Here is a 23,811-nt window from a genome sequence, read left to right on the forward strand (position 1 = left end):
CAACGTTTTCAAAATGTGTTTATGGTCTCAATCGCTAGTTTAAAGCCTTCTTCAATGCAGTATGATGTTCATTTGGGACATTTTGGCCTCCCTGATTTTATATGTGACCATAAAGCAGGGTATGCATTAGGGCGGGGCTACGTCCTGATTGACAGGTTGATTGACCAATGTCCTCGAGATCCAGCCCTCGCAACCATAGCAACCTCCCCGCTCCACCCATGGCTCCGCCCATGGGCCCGCCTCATGCCCATATAAGTAGAATCCGTGTTTTTATTTTTCCCAGCATGCACCTGAAATTTTCAAGATGGCGCTGCCTAGATTAGAAACTATTGGCTTCCGAGCAGCAGTCCACAAACCAATGGGTGAAGTCATAGATGTTACGTCCATTTCTTTTATACACTCTATGTTCTTACCCCACCATGGCGGCGGTCGGTCGGGTGTTGTGCTGCGGTTGGGTGGAGGCGCTGGTCGACAGCGTGACATCACCGCCTCCCTTCTCCCAATCAAAAGGCTCGTTCTCTGTGATGATTCGCTCCTTCATGCTGTTCTCAAACACCGACATCAGCAGCTGGAAGAAAGAGAGGAGGAGTGTGTGTGAGTGTGTGTGTGTGTCTATGTGTGTGTTTTTCTATCCTGGTGGGGACCGCAACCTGCCATATTACCAACCCTGTGGGGACCGACTCCTGGTTTCCATGGCTACGAACATTGGAATCAATAGCAAACAGCCTCCTGATAGGCCTGGTCCCCACAAGGTTGGTTTTCCTGAATGTGTCTGTGAACCCCAGAAGTCACACACGGTGTACGAATTTCACCGTTGGGAACCTTTTCCTGACAAAGTGTGTAAGTGTGTAAATTAACATATTAGCTTTGTATTAGCATATTAGCTTAGCGATTAGCCCCCTGGGTTAGGGATCCAACATTTGTTCAAATACTGAATATGAATTGTACTGTGGTCAACAGTGAAGTCAATTGTATGCTAATAGACGTTAGCATTACGGGTTCCAACGGGGGGGGGGGGGGGGGGCAAAATTCAAGTTTCAGATTTATGAGAGTTTTTGATATTTCAAGTCATTTATTTGTTCAAACAGAATTATGATGAATTTAGGAGTTAAAATTACGTCTGTAGACCCTTTAGAACGGACCCCAGTCAGGGTCCCCACCAGGTAGTAAAAACAGGTATGTGTGTGTGTGTGTGTGTACCTTGTAGTCTGGTTTGGTGTGTGTGCGTATGTGTGTGTGTGTGTGTGTGTGTGTGTGTGTGTGTGTGTGTACCTGGTAGTCTGGTTTGGTGTGTGTGTGTGCGTGTATGTGTGTGTGTGTGTGTGTGTGTACCTGGTAGTCTGGTTTGGTGTGTGTGCGTATGTGTGTGTCAGTGACGTGCGGTGAGGTTCATGTCTGGTGAGGCACTGACTTCATCACAATCAGATTTACAAACATATGAACCCTACAGAGTAGCTTATTCACCATTTGATTGGCAGCAGTTAACAGGTTATGTTTAAAATCTCATATCAGCTTTCTTTACACATACAAACTGTAGCACACAAAAAAACACATTTAATTTAAAAAACGTTATTATTGTCTTACCTTTACTTACTTATCTTACTTACTTTACTTGCCGACTAGCTCACTGTAGTTGTAGCATAGACTGTATGAGTTGTAGTTTACTGTCACTTATTCTGCAGCTAATGAGTCGTAATAAGAATCACTGGGATCAGGAGCGCCCCCTGCCATGAGGCCGGAGAACTGCGTGCCTCACTTAGTGACTTTTTGCAGCCGTTTTATGCTGCGCAGCACACGAAACACGCTACAAACACTGTACATTATATCATCATCTAAACTATGGAAATTTAGTTCATATAGTAAAAGTGTTTGAACATGTTAATAGCGACATACAGAGAGACAGCTGTACAGCTGTACTGTCTCACTGCATAGCATGCCAGCGCAGTAAACCGAGTCATTGCGCAATCCATGGTGAGGCTCGCCTCGCTGCTGCCTCACTGCGCGTCTCTTTTCAGTGTTTGATCAGTACATGTGAAAATTCAGCGATTTTGAATTAAAAATAATCCGAAACTGGTAAAGTTAGATAGAAAATAACTTTATAGTGCAAATCACTGGACAAATATAACCATTTATTATTTTTTTCATTTTTAAGTCTTTTTCCATGATAACAGGTGAGGCACGGCCTCACCTGCCTCCCCTGACCGCACGTCACTGGTGTGTGTGTGTGTGTGTGTGTGTGTGTGTGTGTGTGTGTGTGTGTGTGTACCTGGTAGTCTGGTTTGGTGTGTGTGTGTGTGTGTGTGTGTGTGTGTGTACCTGGTAGTCTGGTTTGGTGTAGTAGTCCAGAGCCAGAACGTGGTCCAGGAAGATGTTGAACTCTGACGGCATGTGTTTGAGCAGCATCCGATGGTCGTATCGCTCTTTAATCTGACCCACTTGTTCCTGGAGACACAAACTCACTTTCAGTTAACGAAGATCTATTAACTATTTAATATAAACTGACCAATCAGAGCCTAGAACACAAACAATCATCATAAAATGAATTTTCATTTAGGAATCTACTTTTACACCCATTTTAGCTCCGTTTGGGTCTCCTCCACCTGAGAAGAACATCTGACGAACTAACTGAGAGTTTCTACCAGTAGTACTAGTATTAGTAGTAGTAGTAGTAGTAGTAGTAGTAGTAGTAGTATAGTAGTAGTAGTAGTAGTAGTATTAAGAGTACTAGTACCAGTAGTAGTAGTAGTAGTAGTAGTATTAAGAGTAGTAGTAGTAGTAGTATAGTAGTAGTAGTATTAAGAGTAGTAGTACTAGTAGTAGTAGTATTATTAAGAGTAGTAGTAGTAGTATTAGTAGTAGTATAGTAGCAGTAGTGGTAGTAGTAGTAGTAGTAGTAGTATTAGTAGTAGCAGTTAGTAGTAGTACTAGTAGTAGTATTATTAGTAGTAGTAGTAGTAGTAGTAGTAGTAGTATTAATAGTAGTAGTACTAGTAGTAGTATTATTATTAAGAGTAGTAGTAGTACTAGTAGTAGTATTATTATTAAGAGTAGTAGTAGTACTAGTAGTAGTAGTATTATTAAGAGTAGTAGTAGTACTAGTAGTAGTAGTAGTATTATTAAGAGTAGTAGTAGTACTAGTAGTAGTAGTATTATTAAGAGTAGTAGTAGTACTAGTAGTAGTAGTAGTATTAGTGTAGTAGTAGTAGTAGTAGTAGTAGTAGTATTAGTATAGTAGTAGTAGTAGTATTAGTATAGTAGTAGTAGTAGTAGTATTAGTAGTAGTAGTATTAGTACTAGTAGTAGTAGTATTAGTAGTATTAGTATAGTAGTAGTAGTAGTATTAGTACTAGTAGTAGTAGTATTAGTAGTAGTAGTAGTAGTATTAGTATAGTAGTAGTAGTAGTAGTATTAGTACTAGTAGTAGTAGTATTAGTAGTATTAGTATAGTAGTAGTAGTAGTATTAGTACTAGTAGTAGTAGTATTAGTAGTAGTAGTAGTAGTATTAGTATAGTAGTAGTAGTAGTAGTATTAGTACTAGTAGTAGTAGTATTAGTAGTATTAGTATAGTAGTAGTAGTAGTATTAGTACTAGTAGTAGTAGTATTAGTAGTAGTAGTAGTAGTGTTACTATTAGTGTTGCGGTAGCAGGGGAGACAGTCTGACCTTATCTTTGATCTTTCGCCATGGTAACTGTCCTACAGCGAACTCCACCAGCATGTAAAACAACGACCACAAGTCGTCATGGCGACCCATTTCCTGCAGGCACACAAACAAACACGTCACTTTAATAAAATATTGTTATTGATTATTAAATGATTAATTACACATCTGGTTCATGACATCATCAGTAAGTGAGTTTAGAGACATTGTGTTTCCAGCAGTTAGAAACAAACAGCACATATATATCATTTAAATGTTATTAATAGAATAATTGAACATCAGATGATTGATTGTAACCTGACCTTGTTTTTATGAGCGTTGACTGAAGCGTAGCGGACCGTCCCTCTGAATCCTGCCACGGTCCTCGGCTGCACAGACACAACACAACAGGTTACACAACACTTTAAAAACGTTTTTGTGCAGAAAAAACAAGAAAATTAGAACCAAACTGATGTCTAGAGATTAATTATGAGGAGAAAAGAGTTCAAATAAAATCTAATTATTCTGTAATCAGCAGAAAAACATAAAAATAATCAATAATTTTGGCTCAAACTTGTATTTTATTTTCTGAATGGAAACAGGAAGTTGCTGAGTCGTGTTCCTGATAAATAATAAATAATAATAAATAATAAATAATAAAAATCAAATAATGACACACACAGAAACGTCAGCAGCTCCGTCCACACAGACTAAAAAGATTTAAGTGGTTTCCATGGCGACCATTATCCATCTTTAGCACGGCGAGGCAGGGATGTGACGGTGGCACATTTCGGTCGGTTACTATGACAACTGGGAGACGTGAAGCAGTGTCTGAAACCTTCATGTGAAAGCAGTATGACAGTACAGAAAAAAAAGGGTTTCACTTTGACGGCTGTGATTAAATTAGTTAAGGCTTGACGGTTACCATGGTTACGCATCTCCAGCCAGCACAGTGAGCCTCTTTTTATTCCATGTTTGTGTTATAAGAGCCGGAGACCAAAGAAAGCGTCTGTTCAGTCCGATAAGAGCTTCGGCTCCACTGCACATGCTCAGTAGTGTTTCTGCTCATCGGCCCACAGACTTTACGTTGTGATGATGTCACAGGTTTCTAAAGTCTCGAGGAAAGTTTAACGCATATAAAACCTCCATGGATCAAAAGTTCAGATCATAAAGAGTCAGAATTGATCCTGTCAGCGGTTTTATAGACATCTATGAGGAAAATGCTGTTTGAGCCACAGTTGCAATACCGAGAGTGATCACTGGGGGGGGGGGGGGGGGGGGGGCGCTATGTCAGCTCTTATAATACACGCATGGTTTATTCATATTAAAGTATGCTGAACATTAGCACACATGTTGGGAATGTAGAGCAAAGTACAGACACAACAAAGCAAAGCTGACTTGTGTCTGATGATTATTTTACATATAGTAAACGGCTACTAGTTATCTGCTAAGTTAGCGGCTAAGCTAGCCGTCGAGCTAGCAGCTAAGCTAACAGCCGAGTTAGCCGCCGAGCTAGCCGCCGAGTTAGCCGCCAAGCTAGCAGCTAAGCTAATCGCCGAGTTAGCCGCCGAGCTAGCAGATATGCTAACCGCCAAGCTAGCAGCCGAGTTAGCCGCCGAGCTAGCAGCTAAGCTAACTGCAGAGTTAGCCACCGAGCTAGCAGCTAAGCTAACCGCCAAGCTAGCAGCTGAGTTAGCAGCAGAAAGCTCTCAGACGTAGCGTCCATGTTTCTGGTAGAGGTGGTGACTTTGATTGACAGGTGACACTTGGTAGGGGGCGGGGCTTCAGCGGACTGATGATTATTTTACATCTAAAGTTAGAAACGGACCCTAACCCTTATTTCTTAGTGTTTTTATGTTTTTATTAAAGTTAAATGTAAAGAAGAGTTCACAGTGTTTCAGTCTTAAAGCAGCAGGTCAGGTTTCCTCTCTGTAATGATTCCTCCTGTTCATACTGAATACTAACAGCTTCAGTACTTTATGTAGTAGTAGTAGTACTTTATGTAGTAGTAGTACTTTTTGTAGTAGTAGAAATACTTTTTGTAGTAGTAGTACTTTTTGCAGGAGTAGAAGTACTTTATGTAGTAGTAGTAGCAGAAGTACTTGTTGTAGTAGTAGTAGTATTAGTAGTAGTAGTAGTAGTAATTTATGGACTACTGGTAGTAGTAGTAGTTTATGTAGTAGTAGTAGAAGTACTTTATGGACTAGTAGTAGTACTTTTTGTAGTAGTAGAAGTACTTTATGTAGTAGTAGTAGTAGTAGTTTATTTAGTAGTAGTAGTCGTTTATGTAGTAATAGTATAAGTACTTTATGTAGGAGTAGTTACAGTAGTAGCAGTAGCCGTAGAAGTACTTTATGTAGTAGTAGTAGTAGTATTTCATGTAGTAGTAGTAGTAGTACTTTTTGTAGTAGTAATAGTAGTAGTAGTACTTCATGCAGTAGTAGTAGTTACAGTAGTAGTAGTACTTTTTGTAGTAGTAGTAGCAGTACTTTATGTAGTATTAGTAGTAGTACTTTATGTAGTAGTAATAGTAATTACAGTAGTAATAGTATTTTTGTAGTAGTAATAGTACTTCTTGTAGTAGTACTAATACTTTTTGTAGTAGTACTTTTTGTAGTAGTAGTTATACATTTTGGAGTAGTAGTAGTACTATTAGTAGTAGTAGTAGTATTTTTTGTAGTAGTAGTGATATCTGACACATTTACAGTGTTTTTAGCATCATATCCCCCCCTTAGTGTTTCCTGTTTCTCTCTTGCTACTAAAAACACTGAAGATGAAGATTTGACTCCTCCTCCTCGTCATCATCCTCATCATCGTCGCTCTCAGTGTTCCTGCAGGCTGTTCCAGTGAGTCGTGCTGAGAGGAGCTGGCAGACGCTGAGTGTTTTTCCATCACAGCAGGTTCAACAAGTCAAGGGTTTAGTCTTTTATCTGCAACTCTTCATCATCATCATCATCATCATCATCATCATCTTCATCATCACCATCATCATCATCATCATCACCACCACCACTGTGGCTGTTTCTGCTTTTATTATTCCAACAAAAATGAAGTCAGACTGGCTCCAGATCTTTTTATCAAGTCACATTTAACAGCCTGTAAAAACACCACTAATGTCTTTTATTTTGAAATTTGACGACTTTTCCTAAAGTGTCCCAAAATGCACAAAAATTAAGATATTTTAAAATGTTCTACTTTTGTATAGAAGCTACAAATGTTTATCCATTGAGAATAAAAACAGCTTTAATGTTCATTTATGCTCCTGACTGTTGATTTAAGACACTTTAAAAAAAACCTGTGAACTCGTCATTTAAGGATTTTGGTTTTACAGACTCCTGACTCATGTTAATAATGTGTTCGGGTCACTTTGATTATTTTTAATCAAAGTTTTATTTTGGCGGTCGGCTGCTGATGCTGCTGCTGTGACCCCCCCCACACCCCCCCCCCCCAATCCCCCTCTGTTGCTATAGAAACCACTCACATCCCTGGGTAACCATGGAGATGATGGAGAAACGGGGAGGCATGCACGTCAAAATCATAAGTCCAAAGGAAACTGTAAGAAACACAAAAAACAAAAAAAACACTGAAACATAAAAAAAAAGAAAAGAAAAGAAAATAAAACATAAAAAACTGAAACATCACAAAAACTGAAATTATTGATAACAGAACTGATGATTGGTGATCAATAAGACCGAACACCATGCAGAATCTAACTGAAGTTAAAGACAGTGTAAAGTGAATTCAGACATTTTCTTCTAAACACATTAAATAGGTCATAAATGTATTTCTATAAAAGGTGTAAAAAGCGTTTCAACCATTTAGATTTGAATTGTGGAGCTAGGATTAGCATAAACCCGCCCCTGCTGCTGTAGAGGTATAAATACATTCAGCTCACACTACTACTACTACAGTCTACAGTTAGCCAGTTAGCTGAGTTAGCACTACTACTACTACAGTCTACAGTTAGCCAGTTAGCTGAGTTAGCACTACTAGTTAACTGCTGAGCTAACCGCTGAACTAGTCGCCAAGTTAGCAGCCGAGCTAGCTGCCGAGTTAGCAGCCGAGTTAGCAGCTAAGCTAGCAGCTAAGCTAGCTGCCGAGTTAGCCGCCGAGCTACTAGCTAAGTAAGCCGCCAAGCTAGCAGCTGAGTTAGCCGCCGAGCTAGTAGCTGAGTTAACAGCCGAGCTAGCAGCTGAGTTAGCAGCAGAAAGCTCTCAGACGTAGCGTCCATGTTTCTGGTAGAGGTGGTGACTTTGATTGACAGGTGACACTTGGTAGGGGGCGGGGCTTCAGCGGCTGATTTTTACACAACTTTGAAGCCTAATTTCATATATTTGGTGATTTTTTTAATCATTCAAATTTGGCAGGGTGGTTAACAACACACTTTTCTGTGGTATGTCAAACTCAGAACACATATTTATTCTTACTTTACACTGACTTTAAACTTCATTCTGTCTAAAGTTTTGCCCTTTTATGCCACCTAGTGACCACAAACACGTTACAGAGTAATAACGAGATGTTGGCCGAGTCAATCAGCTGATCTCCAGATAAAAGTGGAGCATGTATAAAACCTGATCAGATTTTATGGTTGAATAATGTTTGTAGTTTTAATATGTTTATGTATAAATTTAACCTGGGAATACAGAACCCGGGATTTTATCTTCACAAACAAAATGTGATTGTAAGCCACAAAAAAGCAGGAAGTTATTTATAAACTCGCTTGCTGAGTAAATGTGGTGACAGAGCAGAAGCTATGAGGCTGCAGGCATTTAAACATGACTCATATTCTCTATATTAATATTCTGAATCTCTGCTGGAATAAAAAACTGCTTATTTATCTTCTACTGGTCCTTTAAGCCTCAGTTCAGCCTCTGACTGTTAACAGGCCGGTTTAGCTCCTGTCTCTTTAAGAGCCCCCCCCCCTCCTCCCCCCAACTCTGCTCTGATTGATGAAATGAACTCACTCTGTCAGAGAGGACGAGATGGAGGGATGAAGATGGAGGAGGAGAGAGAGGGAAAGAGAGAGAGGGAGAGAGAGAGAGAGAGAGAGAGAGACAGAGAGAGAGAGAGAGAGGAGAGAGATAGAGAGAGAGAGACAGAGAGAGAGAGAGGAGAGAGAGAGAGAGAGAGAGGCAGAGAGAGAGAGAAAGAGAGAGAGAGAGAGAGAAAGAGAGAGAGAGAGAGAGAGAAAGAGAGAGAGAGAGAGAGAGAGAGAGAGACAGAGAGAGAGAGAGAGGAGAGAGATAGAGAGAGAGAGACAGAGAGAGAGAGGAGAGAGAGAGAGAGAGAGAGGCAGAGAGAGAGACAGAGAGAGAGAGACAGAGAGAGAGAGAGAGAGAGAGGGCAGAGAGAGAGAGAAAGAGAGAGAGAGAAAGAGAGAGAGAGAGAGAGAGAGGCAGAGAGAGAGACAGAGAGAGAGAGACAGAGAGAGAGAGAGAGAGAGAGAGAGAGACAGAGAGAGAGAGAGAGAGAGAGGCAGAGAGAGAGAGAGAGGCAGAGAGAGAGAGAGAGGGAGAGAGGAAGAGAGAGAGAGAGAGGAAGCCTGAGGTCTCTCGCCCACTGACGCATGAAACAGCATCAAATATTCATCTGACTGCTGCAACAGAAGAAACTACTGCAGGAAGAGGAAGAAGAGGGAGAGGAGGAGGAGGGAGAGGAAGAGGGAGAGGAGGAGGAGGAAGAGGGAGAGGAGGGAGAGGAAGAAGAGGGAGAGGAGGAGGAGGAGGAGGAGGGAGAGGAGGGAGAGGAAGAGGACAGTAATGGAAGCAGCTCTATGATCTATAAATAGCTCTGTGTTCAGTCGGATAGAGACGGAAAGAAAGGAAAGAGAGAGAGAGAGACACAGAGAGAGAGCGAGAGAGAGACATAGAGAGAGAGAGGGGGGGGAGAGAGAGAGAGAGAGAGAGAGAGAGAGACATAGAGAGAGAGAGAGAGAGACATAGAGAGAGAGCGAGAGAGACATAGAGAGAGAGAGAGAGAGACATTGAGAGAGAGAGAGAGAAGGAGAGAGACTGATTACTGATTATTAACCATCAACCCATCCTCCATTAAACTTTCCTCCATTAAAACCTCATCAAGCAGCTTCAGGATCAATAACTGATAATAACTGACCAATCACCGGGACTAGTTATTGATCGGTGCTCAGACAGCAGGAAGCTCTGATGTGGTGCATTGCAGCAAACGCCTGCTGCCTGATGTTACTCCGTTCATAAGAAGCAACAAATATAAACTGACTGATGATGTATGGAAGTTCGATCCTGACAAAAAACAAAAAAAACTAATAATGCTGTTTTTTGCCGTCGTGATGTTCAGAGACAGTTTGTAAATGAAGTTTCTTACCGGTCGGACCTCTCCCGTGGTGTTGGTGTACTGCCGCGCCAGACCGAAGTCCAGCATGTAGCACTTCCTGTATGTGGAGGGAAGCCGACCCATCGCAAAGTTCGACTGCAGGAAGAAAAAAAAAAACCCACAAAGATTAGAAAAAAGTCCAAAAACTGAAATCAGAACTTTATTTTTTCTTCTTTCCCATTAATCATCTCAGCAGCCCTCACATTTACCTGCTGACCCTTTGGAGGGGCCCCCACCCCTAGGTTGGGAACCACTGGACTAAACTAGCTAACCGTATATAAAGTAGTATAAACTAGCTAACTGTATATAAAGTAGTGTAAACTAGCTAACTGTATATAAAGTAGTGTAAACTAGCTAACTGTATATAAAGTAGTATAAACTAGCTAACTGTATATAAAGTAGTATAAACTAGCTAACTGTATATAAAGTAGTGTAAACTAGCTAACTGTATATAAAGTAGTGTAAACTAGCTAACTGTATATAAAGTAGTAAACTAGCTAACTGTATATAAAGTAGTATAAACTAGCTAACTGTATATAAAGTAGTGTAAACTAGCTAACTGTATATAAAGTAGTAAACTAGCTAACTGTATATAAAGTAGTGTAAACTAGCTAACTGTATATAAAGTAGTGTAAACTAGCTAACTGTATATAAAGTAGTATAAACTAGCTAACTGTATATAAAGTAGTATAAACTAGCTAACTGTATATAAAGTAGTGTAAACTAGCTAACTGTATATAAAGTAGTATAAACTAGCTAACTGTATATAAAGTAGTATAAACTAGCTAACTGTATATAAAGTAGTATAAACTAGCTAACTGTATATAAAGTAGTGTAAACTAGCTAACTGTATATAAAGTAGTATAAACTAGCTAACTGTATATAAAGTAGTATAAACTAGCTAACTGTATATAAAGTAGTGTAAACTAGCTAACTGTATATAAAGTAGTGTAAACTAGCTAACTGTATATAAAGTAGTAAACTAGCTAACTGTATATAAAGTAGTATAAACTAGCTAACCGTATATAAAGTAGTATAAACTAGCTAACTGTATATAAAGTAGTATAAACTAGCTAACTGTATATAAAGTAGTATAAACTAGCTAACTGTATATAAAGTAGTATAAACTTTTACTGTAATACTGCATACTACATCACTCATAATACTGCAGTACTTTTACTGTAATACTGCATACTACATCACTATAATACTGCAGTACTTTTACTGTAATACTGCATACTACATCACTATAATACTGCAGTACTTTTACTGTAATACTGCATACTACATCACTATAATACTGCAGTACTTTTACTGTAATACTGCATACTACATCACTATAATACTGTAGTACTTTTACTGTAATACTGCATACTACATCACTATAATACTGCAGTACTTTTACTGTAATACTGCATACTACATCACTATAATACTGCAGTACTTTTACTGTAATACTGCATACTACATCACTATAATACTGCAGTACTTTTACTGTAATAGAGTACTTTTTCTTTGCTGTATTTGTACTTTTACTGCAGTAAAGTATCTCAATATTTCTTCCACTGATGAGATTAATTCCTATTTTATAAATCTTTCTTTCTTTCTTATTTTTACTTCAACCGATCTGTAAAATCTTAGTTTGTCTTTATTTTCAGATGCTGAGCTGATTTCTTCTTGTTAATAAAACCAGTAACTGAAGACGTGTCAGACTGCACTGAGTCTCTGACCTTCATCACTGTTCATGTTTGTCCTCCAGCTTTTGTTCCGTTTCTGCTCATTAACATGTAAATATATTTAACTTCCTGTCTGTCATCTGCTTGTTTTTCTGTTTACAACACAACGAAAAACCTCAAGTCTATAATTCATGTAAAATCCTGCAGACGAGCTCGACAGGAGAAGAAGAACAGAAGCTTCCTCTTGCTGCATTAAAGACATTAAAACTTCCTTTCCACCACTTTTAATCCTAAACAAGTCATGTTAGGTTGTAAAAATTGAGTTTAAACACTGAATAAAGTCAGATTGTGAACATTTTTCTTTATATTAAAGACAAATATTTGAGTTTTGCAGAGATATAAAAGAGTCAAAGCTAATTAAACGGTGGAAAAGCAGTTTATATAAGAAGCTAAACTATTTAAGTTTCTCTGCTCAGACTTTATAGAAACAATTACAGCTGCTTATGGACATTTTCCTACCGGTTTGATGTCGCGGTGCAGGAAGCCCACTGAGTGGATGGCTTCGATGGACTCCAGGATCTGCTTCCCGAGCCGCAGCGTGGTGCTCATGGTGAAGGTTCCTCTGGGTTGACTCCTCCGCAGGTCGGCCAGGTTTCGACCCTGAAACGGAGATTAAAATACGTTTTAAACAAGCTGATAGAAAGATTAAACACCTCAACATGTCTGCTGTTAAGTTTTAACAACTACATTACCCATAAGTCTCTTTACCATCAGCACCCAATAATAAGACTAAAGGAACATTGCAAACATATAATATCAGGTATTTATCAGGCGGGGAGTCAGTAGATCTCAGAGCTCTGGGCTCAACTATCTGACCTGAGTCAGTAGATCTCAGAGCTCTGGGCTCAACTATCTGACCTGAGTCAGTAGATCTCAGAGCTCTGGGCTCAACTATCTGACCTGAGTCAGTAGATCTCAGAGCTCTGGGCTCAACTATCTGACCTGAGTCAGTAGATCTCAGAGCTCTGGGCTCAACTATCTGACCTGAGTCAGTAGATCTCAGAGCTCTGGGCCCAACTATCTGACCTGAATCAGTAGATCTCAGAGCTCTGGGCTCAACTATCTGACCTGAGTCAGTAGATCTCAGAGCTCTGGGCTCAACTATCTGACCTGAGTCAGTAGGTCTCAGAGCTCTACTGGGTTTATATTCTACTATTCTACTATATTTACAGAAATGTTTATTAATGTGCACTGTTCCTGACAAATAAACTAATAAAATTTAAATTAAAATAAAAATCTGGTCTGAGTCGTCCACATTTCTACTGACCTGCAGCTGCATCACCACGTAGTTGAATTTGTCGTTTCTCCCGCAGCCGATGAATTTACACACGTGATTTTTACCTGAAAAGTAAAAAAAACCCAAAAACGTGAGTTAGTTCAAAGTGTTGAAGCTGAACAACGTGTGACTCAACACACAGCAGCAGCAGAGAGGATTGAGTCCCTGAGCTCTCACCCTGCAGCTTCTTCAGAACCGCCACCTCCATCTTCAGCACCTGTTTGGGCTGCTGGGCCGACTCCACCTTCAGCGCCACGTTCTCCCGCGTCAGCAGGTCCAAAGCCTCGTAGATCTCCCCGAACCCGCCACCGCCGATCTTCTTCAGCTGAGACCAGAAGAGGAGAGAAGGGAACCAATCAGACACCAGAATAATCACTGGGAACCAATCAGTCTGTTCCTTCCTTCCACCTTCTCTTTCCTTAGAGCTGCATTCTATCAAAAGGCCACCAGGGGGCGACCGTCTCTATACAAGTCAATGGAGAAGTAACTTAGAGCTGCATTCTATCAAAAGGCCACCAGGGGGCGACCGTCTCTATACAAGTCAATGGAGAATTCACCAACTTCTCACTTGATTTCTAACCTCAGTAAACGTTTTCAAAATGTGTTTATGGTCTCAATCGCTAGTTTAAAGCCTTCTTCAATGCAGTATGATGTTCATTTGGGACATTTTGGCCTCCCTGATTTTATATGTGACGATAAAGCAGGGTATGCATTAGGGCGTGGCTATGTCCTGATTGACAGGTTGATTGACCAATGTCCTCGAGATCCAGCCCTCGCAACCATAGCAACCTCCCCGCTCCGCCCACGTCCCCACCTCATGCCCATATAAGTAGAATCCGTGTTTTTATTTTTCCCAGCATGCACCTGAAATTTTCAAGTTGGGGTCAACATTTGGGCTTAAAGAGACAGGAGCTAAACCGGCCTGTTAACAGTCAGAGGCTGAACTGAGGATCTGCTTAAAGGACCAGTAGAAGATAAATAAGGAGTTTTAATTCAGAATATTAATATAGATGTGAAGATTATGAGTTATTTAAGGTTTAGCTGAGCGAGTACATGATATCAGTAGTCAGTCGGTCGGTCCTCTGGATGACATAAAGACGTGTATGAGTGTGTAGAAGCTCAATGGGGACAGTTAATTGATCAGTGAAGTGCAAACAGCCTGCAGCCTCCCAACGCTGCGAGCTGATTGGTTTAGACAGAATATGCATTACGCAACTTCTAATTTCAGACCAAAAAAAAAAAATGAAAGAAAGAAAGAAGCTGAAAGAAAGAAAGAAGCTGAAAGAACCACAGATGTGATTTTACTGGTATTAACCCTTTAAATGTCGTCATCAGTCCGTCAGTCAGAGAATTTTGAGAGAAGATCGTAATGACCTCAGACGTTGGGGGGGGGGGTTAGGGTTAGGGTTAGAATTCTCTTTAACTCATCAGCCTGTCTAAACACTAGAAACCCAGATAAGAGAAGCTCGTCAGAAAGACACATACAACAGCAAGAATGAAGGAAGGAAGGAAGGAAGGAAAGGAAGGAAAGCAAGGAGGGAAAGGAAGGAAAGGAAGGAAGTGTGTGTGACAGAAAGACACATACAGCAGCAGGAAGGAAGGAAGGAAGGAAGGAAGGAAGCGTGACAGAAAGACACATACAGCAGCAGGAAGGAAGGAAGGAAGGAAGGAAGGACAGAGGGAAGGAAGGAAGCGTATGTGACAGAAAGCCATCTATATGTTATGGTTTTTCATAGTAAATAGATTAAATGGTTTTACTGGTTCGGCCCTTAAACTAAAATGAGTTTGACCCCCCGCTGATGATCCTGTGAAGTTAACGTGTGACATATGTTGGAGATTTTGGAGGTGTTGGAGGTGTTGGAAGTGTCGGAGGTGTCGGAAGTGTTGGAGGTGTTGGAGGTGTTGGAGATGTTGGAGATGGTGGAGGTGTTGGAGATGTTGGAGGTGTTGGAGATGTTGGAGGCGTTGGAGATGTTGGAGATGTTGGAGGTGTTGGAAGTGTTGGAGGTGTTGGAGATGTTGGAGGCGTTGGAGATGTTGGAGATGTTGGAGGTGTTGGAAGTGTTGGAGGTGTTGGAGATGTTGGAGGTGTTGGAGATGTTGGAGATGTTGGATGTGTTGGAGATGTTGGAGATGTTGGAGGTGTTGGAGGTGTTGGAAGTGTTGGAAGTGTTGGAGGTGTTGGAAGTGTTGGAGGTGTTGGAGGTGTTGGAAGTGTTGGAGGTGTTGGAAGTGTTGGAGGTGTTGGAGGTGTTGGAGGTGTTGGAGGTGTTGGAAGTGTTGGAGGTGTTGGAGATGTTGGAAGTGTTGGAGGTGTTGGAAGTGTTGGAGGTGTTGGAGGTGTTGGAGATGTTGGAAGTGTTGGAGGTGTTGGAAGTGTTGGAATTGTTGGAGATGTTGGAGATGTTGGAGGTGTTGGAGATGTTGGAGATGTTGGAGGTGTTGGAGGTGTTGAGGTGTTGGAGGTGTTGGAAGTGTTGGAGGTGTTGGAGGTGTTGGAGATGTTGAAGATGTTGGAGGTGTTGAGGTGTTGGAAGTGTTGGAGGTGTTGGAAGTGTTGGAGGTGTTGGAGATGTTGGAGGTGTTGGAGGTGTTGGAGATGTTGGAGGTGTTGGAGATGTTGAAGATGTTGGAGATGTTGGAGGTGTTGGAGATGTTGGAGGTGTTGGAGGTGTTGGAGGTATTGGAGGTGTTGGAGATGTTGGAAGTGTTGGAGATGTTGGAGGTGTTGGAGATGTTGGAGGTGTTGGAGATGTTGGAGATGTTGGAGGTGTTGCGGTATTGGAGATGTTGGAGGTGTTGGAGATGTTGGAGGTGTTGGAGATGTTGGAGGTGTTGGAGGTGTTGGAGGTGTTGGAGATGTTGAGGTATTGGAGATGTTGGAGATGTTGGAGGTGTTGGAGATGTTGGAGGTATTGGAGGTGTTGGAGATGTTGGAGGTGTTGGAGGTGTTGGAGGTGTTGGAGGTGTTGGAGATGTTGGAGGTATTGGAGGTGTTGGAGGTGTTGGAGATGTTGGAGGTATTGGAGGTGTTGGAGGTGTTGAGGTGTTGGAGGTGTTGGAGATGTTGGAGGTGTTGGAGATGTTGGAAGTGTTGGAGGTGTTGGAGATGTTGGAGGTGTTGGAGGTGTTGGAGGTATTGGAGGTGTTGGAGGTGTTGGAGGTGTTGGAGATGTTGGAGGTGTTGGAGATGTTGGAGATGTTGGAGGTGTTGGAGGTGTTGGAGATGTTGGAGGTGTTGGAGGTGTTGAGGTATTGGAGATGTTGGAGGTGTTGGAGATGTTGGAGATGTTGGAGGTGTTGGAGATGTTGGAAGTGTTGGAGATGTTGGAAATGTTGGAGGTGTTGGAGGTGTTGGAGATGTTGGAGATGTTAGAGGTGTTGGAGATGTTGGAGGTGTTGGAGATGTTGGAAGTGTTGAAGATGTTGGAAGTGTTGGAAGTGTTGGAGGTGTTGGAGGTGTTGGAAGTGTTGGAGGTGTTGGAGGTGTTGGAAGTGTTGGAAGTGTTGGAGGTGTTGGAGGTGTTGGAAGTGTTGGAGATGTTGGAGATGTTGGAGATGTTGGAGGTGTTGGAGGTGTTGGAGGTGTTGGAAGTGTTGGAAGTGTTGGAAGTGTTGGAGGTGTTGGAAGTGTTGGAAGTGTTGGAGGTGTTGGAAGTGTTGGAGGTGTTGGAGATGTTGGAGATGTTGGAGGTGTTGGAGGTGTTGGAAGTGTTGGAGGTGTTGGAGGTGTTGGAAGTGTTGGAAGTGTTGGAGGTGTTGGAAGTGTTGGAGGTGTTGGAGGTGTTGGAGATGTTGGAGATGTTGGAGGTGTTGGAGATGTTGGAGGTGTTGGAGATGTTGGAAGTGTTGAAGATGTTGGAAGTGTTGGAAGTGTTGGAGGTGTTGGAGGTGTTGGAAGTGTTGGAGGTGTTGGAGGTGTTGGAAGTGTTGGAAGTGTTGGAGGTGTTGGAGGTGTTGGAGGTGTTGGAGATGTTGGAGGTGTTGGAGATGTTGGAGGTGTTGGAGGTGTTGGAGGTGTTGGAGATGTTGGAGGTGTTGGAGGTGTTTCCTGCTGACTCACCACTTTCCATCGGTCTTTGACCATGCAGTTTGGCGGCAGGATGTCGGCCTGCTCGGACGTCCCGTTCATGTTGGCGTTGTCCTGGAGGCCGGGGACTAGGCACTGCATCTGCCAGCCAGACAGAACACGAGCAGCTCCCAGCTTAAACGAGCCATTTATCTGAGAGGGGTAGGGGGGTTGGGGGGGGGGGGGCACAAGAGAGGAGGGAGGAGGGGGGGGAGAAGAGTCAGTCCAGTTCAAACATGATGGTGGTGCTGGGAGGCTCCCAGTCGACCCTCAGCCCTGTGCAGAGTAACAACAGGCATTAGAGATGGCTGGCTGCCATTACAAGCCATTCTTCAGTTGGATCAGGCTACAGGCTGGTGGGGGGAGGGGGGGGGGGTTGGGGTGGAGGGAGGGGGGCGGGGGGTGTGATGGTATTTGCAGTAACTGGAGCAAATATCATGTCTGCAGAGGAAGCAGCAGAAACTCTGAGGTCTCATCCTGACTGCAGCTGCGACGGCCCGACATCATCGACCAATGAACCGCCTGAACTAACAACCATCAGCATGGCGTCACCCAACCCCCACCCCCCCCCCCACATCCCCCAAAGCCCCGCCCACCCCCCCACACCGAGGACGGGGTGCTAGATGATGAATTCATAAATCAGTTAAACTAGTTTCAAAAGCAGAATCAGGTTTGTTAAAATGTACATTTAGTATTTAGGACTGTTTCTTGTGAAGCTGTTTGTGTTCAGACAACTTTATGTATGAAAACTAGGGCTGTCAAACGATTAATTTTTTAATCGAGATTAATCACAGAGTTTCCATAGTTAATCAGGTTTAATGGCGTTTTGAATAGCATGTTTAAAATCCTGTTATTTTCCATTTGAAGGCAGTTTTAAGCCCATAATGTAAAGCATTTCTTACCAGAGTGTCTTAACTGGGAATCAATCACGGCTCTGCTGCGACTCCCACACTCCAAAATGGTCCTTTGGTGGAGCTGAGGCTGGCTTGGCTGCACCTGGGTGTTTAGCGTGGAGGTGCTAACTCAAACTCCACGTACTCCGGTGGTAGTTAAACTCCGTTTGACACAGGTTGCATTTTACTTTTGACTTGTCAACTGAAGCGTCTGGAAGTGTTTTAAAGTTAAACAAGCCGTTCAAAAGTCCAGTAGCTCTCTTACTTTCCATCAGCGCGGTAGGTTTACTGCAGGAGGCCACTTCAAAGCATAGCGCTACAGCTAGAGGAGCCGTCTACGGGGGAGTAGAAGGGACAAAAAGGCTTGCAACATTAAAATGAGATTTAAAAAAATTAACGCGTTATGGATTGCATTAATCTAATCGTGATTAACACGTTAACGCTGACAGCCCTAGTTATAACGTGTCTGTATTTCTATAATAATATATATAGCGTCTTTCTCTGCTGCTCATGTGTGAATGTTGAGTCTCTTTAAATTAACCCTCCTGTTGTGCTCAGGTCAGGGAAGGAAGGAAGGAAGGAAGGAAGGAAATGAGAAAGGAAGGAAGGAAGGGAGGAAAGAGGAATGAAGTGAGAAAAAAGGAAATGAGGAAGGAAGGAAGTAACGTAGGAAGGAAGGGAGGAGGAAAAGAGTAAGGAAGTAAGGAGAGGAAAGAATGAATGAGGAAGGAAGGAAGGAATGAGGAAGGAAGGAAGGAAGGAGAGAAGGAAGGAAGGAACAAACAAAATGAGGAAGGAATGAAGGAAGGGAGGAAAGAGGAAGGACGGAAGTGGGGAAAGAAGGAAATGAGGAAGGAAGGAAGGAAGGAAGTAACGAAGGAAGGAAGGAAGGAGGAAAAGAGGAAGGAAGTAAGGAGAGGAAAGAAGGAATGAGCAAGGAAGGAAGGAAGGACGGAAGGAGAGGAGGAGGGAAGGAACAGCACAACAGGAGAGTTAAATTAGAGCCTTTAAATGACTTCTGCTTTATATCAGTTGATTGATTGATGTTAGTATTAGAACATTTTAAATGATACTGAGAGGAAACCTTAAAAGATATATATTTATATAATAAATGACATTCAGCCCTCTAGATGTTCACTTCATCGTTAACTCGGATCAAACAGCTGATCAGTTATGGATCAATAATTCTGCTCCACACGTATTTTAACTGTTTCTCTGGAATTTGAGACTTTGTGACTGATGGGAGGAGCTCACATGCACTAACATGCACGCTCACATGCACGCTCACATGCACACTCACATGCACGCTGACATGCACGCCTGACTGGAGCGGCTTTAATGAGCAGAGAACACACACACACACACAAACACACACACACATACACACAGACGCACACACACACACACACACACACACACACACACACACACACACACACACACACACACACTACAGTTTGATGACATCATGAAGGCTGAATGTCGTTTATTGAGACTTTAAAGGAAACAACTTTTATTTATTTTTGTGCTTTTACTCTGAAGGGTTAATCAGCTATGTAGAGTAATAGTTTCTTTATGTCTGTGCTTTTACTCTGAAAGGTTAATCAGCTATGTAGAGTAAGAGTTTCTTTACTTTTTCAGTTTTAATTGTGTTTATTGCTAAAGTACAATTGTGAGTCTGCACATGGTGTTTTATTTTGAAATTTAACTGGACTGCTGTTTTTGTGTCTGACTTCTATGTATTTGGAAAACATGACTTTTTGAGGTCTTCACTACAGATATTTTACTATAACTTTGATCTTTCCTGAACTTTTAACAACAAGTTTTAGTTATTAGATTGTAGAAATAAACCTGCTGCTGCGTCTCCGTCCTCCTAATAGGGGCGCTAACCCTAACCCTGTGAGAGGACTTTGTTCTGCTATAAAAAACTCATTTAGTTTAAAGTTGTTGGACTTTTTCACCCTGATTTCAGTCTGTCAGGTAACTCTCACTTCCTGTCTAAATGTTTAATATTTAACTGTTTTAGTACAAAGTTGGGAAGTATTGTCTTTGTAGTCGTTTTCTGATTTTACCTTTTAGTGGGTAAAATTTAAAGTTCTTAAAACTAATGAGCAGATTTATTGAATTTGGGTTAATTCTTGTGTTAGTAAAGTAAATCCTGGCGGTTGTGATGAGTCTGAACTAATCATCATGTGATCAGTGGAGGATCGAGCTGAGACGCTGACATCACTCTGACTGCCGCCGTAAACCTGCTGCTGCGTCTCGGTCCTCCTGAAGGGGGCGCTAACCCTAACCCTGTGAGTCCTGTATGAGGACTTTGTTCTGCTATAAAAAACTCATTTAGTTTAAAGTTGTTGGACTTTTTCACCCTGGTTTCAGTCTGCCAGGTAGAAAGTAGGGAAGTATTTTTAGTATATTTGATTTGTCTGGCTCGTTGTAATTGTTTTCAACTTAAAAGGAGATGATTACTGAAGCTTGTGTTTTTCTAATTTGACCTTTTGTGGGTAAAATCGACTGAGTTTGGTTTAATTCTTGTGTTAGTAAAGTAAATCCTGGCGGTTCTGATGAGTCTGAACTAATCATCATGTGATCAGTGGAGGATCGAGCTGAGACGCTGACATCACTCTGACTGCCGCCGTCCTGAGTCGACCTGAGCTGACCTCCTCTGTTAAACTCGCTGCTCTGACGCGACTCGGCTGCCATGAATGGTTCTCAGTTCTCGGTGGATTCGTGGGGGGGGGAATTTCAAAGTGATGCATGTCAGTCCCCAAACATGCTGTTCTGTTCTGCATGCAATGCCACGGGCCGTCATCAGGCATGCAGAGCTCAGGCGCGCTGCAGAGATACTGGAGTCAGACCAGCTCCCACAGAGGACTGGACAGACTGGGAAGGAGGGGAGGAGTCTTCCCTGCATCTGCAGTGATACAGCATCACCATCATCATCATCATCGGCAGCTTCATCACCGTCAGCTGCCCACCAGCCGGCAGCTGGTACACTGTAACACCGGAGATGTAGTGAAACCTGCCGCAGGCCTCAACTCGCTGCTGAGCCGCCAATCACTGCAGGGGGGAGGAGGGGGGGGGGGCAGGGCCACAGAGTCTCCCTCAATAAACCATCACCATGACAACGGGGAGTTTAAGTCGCACCGTGAAGCACAAAAACATCCACAGTTTAACAGATTTAATGTTAGCTTTGGTTAACCGTTAGCTTTGGTAACGTTAGCTTCGGTAACCGTTAGCTTCGGTAAACCTTAGCTTTGGTAAATGTTAGCTTTGGTAAACCTTAGCTTTGGTAACCGTTAGCTTTGGTAACCGTTAGCTTTGGTAAACCTCAGCTTTGGTTAACGTTAGCTTTGGTAAACCTTAGCTTTGGTTAACGTTAGCTTTGGTAACGTTAGCTTCGGTAAACGTTAGCTTTGGTAAATGTTAGCTTTGGTAAACCGTTAGCTTTGGTAACCGTTAGCTTTGGTAACCGTTAGCTTTGGTTAACGTTAGCTTTGGTAAACCTTAGCTTTGGTAAACCTTAGCTTTGGTAAACCTTAGCCTTGGTAACCGTTAGCTTTGGTAAACCTTAGCTTTGGTAAATGTTAGCTTCGGTAAACCTTAGCCTTGGTAACCGTTAGCTTTGGTAACCGTTAGCTTTGGTAAACCTTAGCTTTGGTTAACGTTAGCTTCGGTAACCCTCAACTTATTATATGACTTTTAAACACAACCTATTACACATCCTTTTGCTTTATTTTGATATACGTTTATTATATTTGTTTGGTACAATCTGATTTCCATTTGATTCTTTTTCCTATTAGTTTAATTTCAAGTTAAAATGATTGATCAATAAATTAATTTGGATTGGCTATCGCTTGTGTGGACTCCCTTTTTGCCACTAACTGGCCCGGTTTGTGACATAACTGTGTTTGGTGGTGATTTATAGAGCGATACAGGTTTAACCCTCACATACTGTTCATAAACTGACATTCATTAATCCACCTTCAGTCATTAAGACTTTCATTAATTCACCCTAACTCTTCATTCATCCTTCTGTTTGATTCATAATCACTAAGGAAGGAAGGAAGGGAGGAAGGAAGGAAGGGAAGGAGGGACGAAGGAAGGAAGGAAGGAAGGGAAGGAGGGAGGAAGGAAGGAAGGAAAGGAGGAAGGAAGGGAAGCAAGGGAGGAAGAAGGAAGGAAAGGAAGGAGGGAGGAAGGAAGGAAGGGAAGGAGGGACAAAGGAAGGAAGGAAGGACGGAAGGAAGGGAAGGAGGGACGAAGGAAGGAAGGAAAGGAGGAAGGAAGGGAAGCAAGGGAGGAAGAAGGAAGGAAAGGAAGGAGGGAGGAAGGAAGGAAGGTAGGAAGGAAAGGAGGAAGGAAGGGAAGGAAGAAGGAAGGAAAGGAAGGAGAGAGGAAAGGGAGGAGGGAGGAAGGAAGGAAGGAAGGAAGGAAGGAAGAAAGAAAGGAAGGACAGATGAAGGAAGGAAGAAAGGACAGAAGGAGGAAACATTTACCCTAACAGCTGAACTTAGATCTGAGGAAGGAAGGAAGGAAGGACAGATGAAGGAAGGAAGGACAGATGAAGGAAGGAAGGTAGGAAGGAAGGACAGATGAAGGAAGGAAGGACAGATGAAGGAAGGAAGGACAACAGGAAGGTTAAAGAGTGTGTATCTCCTGGTGCACGTTGTCTGTTTAAGGGTTAAAAATGATGCATTTTATTTACATTTTCACAAACTGAGGGTCACATTAGTTAAAGTCTGGCTAGTAGTAACGTGTTTATGGTGTTTTTAAAGCTTTCAAATGTTTAAAATGGGTCAAATTTGACCCTGAACAGAATGAACCCAGCCAGAAGGCCCATGTGGGACCATAAGGGTTAAATCTGGGCTGTAATATGGGTCCCAAGTGGGTTTGTCTGTAGTTTCCATGGTGACGCCAAATGTGTTTGCTCATATGGGCTTCAAGTGGGTTCTGACTGGGTTTCAGGTGGAGCCCATCTGGGTGAGACCCATGTGGACGCCGTAGGTTTGCCCATATGGGGTCTAAGTGGGATCAGAATGGACTTTGGAGATCAGTTTGCCCTGTTTATACCCACTTTACCCAATTACATCCCTTATGGGGCTCATACACGGGCTCATGTTACTGAAACCATGTGGGACCTGCAATATTAGCTCAGTTCAAGCCCACTCAGCACCCACATGGACCTGCTGGCTACCCATATGGGGTCTAAGTGGGATCAGAATGGACTTTGGAGATCAGTTTGCCCTGTTTATGCCCACTTTACCCACTTACATCCCTTATGGGGCTCATACAGTCGGCTTCATATGTGGGGCCCATGTTACTGAAACCATGTGGGACCTGCAATATTAGTCCAGTTCAAGCCCACTCAGCACCCACATGGCCCACATTTAACCCACATGGACCTGCTGGCTACCCATATGGGGTCTAAGTGGGATCAGAATGGACTTTTGAGATCAGTTGGCATGATCTTACATCCTTCCTTCCTTCCTTCCTACCTAACACCATATGTTTATGCCCACTTTACCCACTTACGTCCCTTATGGGGCTCATACAGTCAGCTTCATATGTGGGGCTCATGTTACTGAAACCATGTGGGACCTGCAATATTAGTAATTAATATTATTACCAGTTCAAGCCCACTCAGACCACTTTGTCGTCACTTTCCTTTATTTCTGTGCTTTTACTCTGAAAGGTTAATCAGCTACGTAGAGTAATAGTTTCTTTTATTTTGTGCTTTTACTCTGAAGGGTTAATCAGCTATGTAGAGTAATAGTTTCTTTTATTTTGTGCTTTTACTCTGAAGGGTTAATCAGCTATGTAGAGTAATAGTTTCTTGTATTTTGTGCT

At 42.3% G+C, this 23,811-nt stretch overlaps 1 protein-coding gene across 1 annotated transcript in view; it reads right to left on the minus strand.

The window, feature by feature from the left end:
* ttbk1a (tau tubulin kinase 1a) overlaps nt 1-17,215 on the minus strand; it is a 46,884-nt gene extending 29,669 nt beyond the window's left edge. The window contains exons 1-9 of the mRNA XM_053337605.1: nt 17,063-17,215; nt 13,177-13,324; nt 12,991-13,064; nt 12,183-12,323; nt 9,979-10,083; nt 3,963-4,028; nt 3,664-3,756; nt 2,317-2,442; nt 414-568 (exon numbers count right to left, since the gene is read on the minus strand). Of these exons, the coding sequence (XP_053193580.1) occupies nt 414-568; nt 2,317-2,442; nt 3,664-3,756; nt 3,963-4,028; nt 9,979-10,083; nt 12,183-12,323; nt 12,991-13,064; nt 13,177-13,324; nt 17,063-17,170 (1,016 nt within the window). The 5' untranslated portion in view covers nt 17,171-17,215. The remainder of the gene's footprint in view (nt 1-413; nt 569-2,316; nt 2,443-3,663; nt 3,757-3,962; nt 4,029-9,978; nt 10,084-12,182; nt 12,324-12,990; nt 13,065-13,176; nt 13,325-17,062) is intronic.
* Nucleotides 17,216-23,811: the final 6,596 nt, after the last annotated feature.

This window comes from Scomber japonicus, chromosome 2 (assembly GCF_027409825.1).
Source record: "Scomber japonicus isolate fScoJap1 chromosome 2, fScoJap1.pri, whole genome shotgun sequence".
Lineage (NCBI taxonomy): Eukaryota > Metazoa > Chordata > Actinopteri > Scombriformes > Scombridae > Scomber > Scomber japonicus.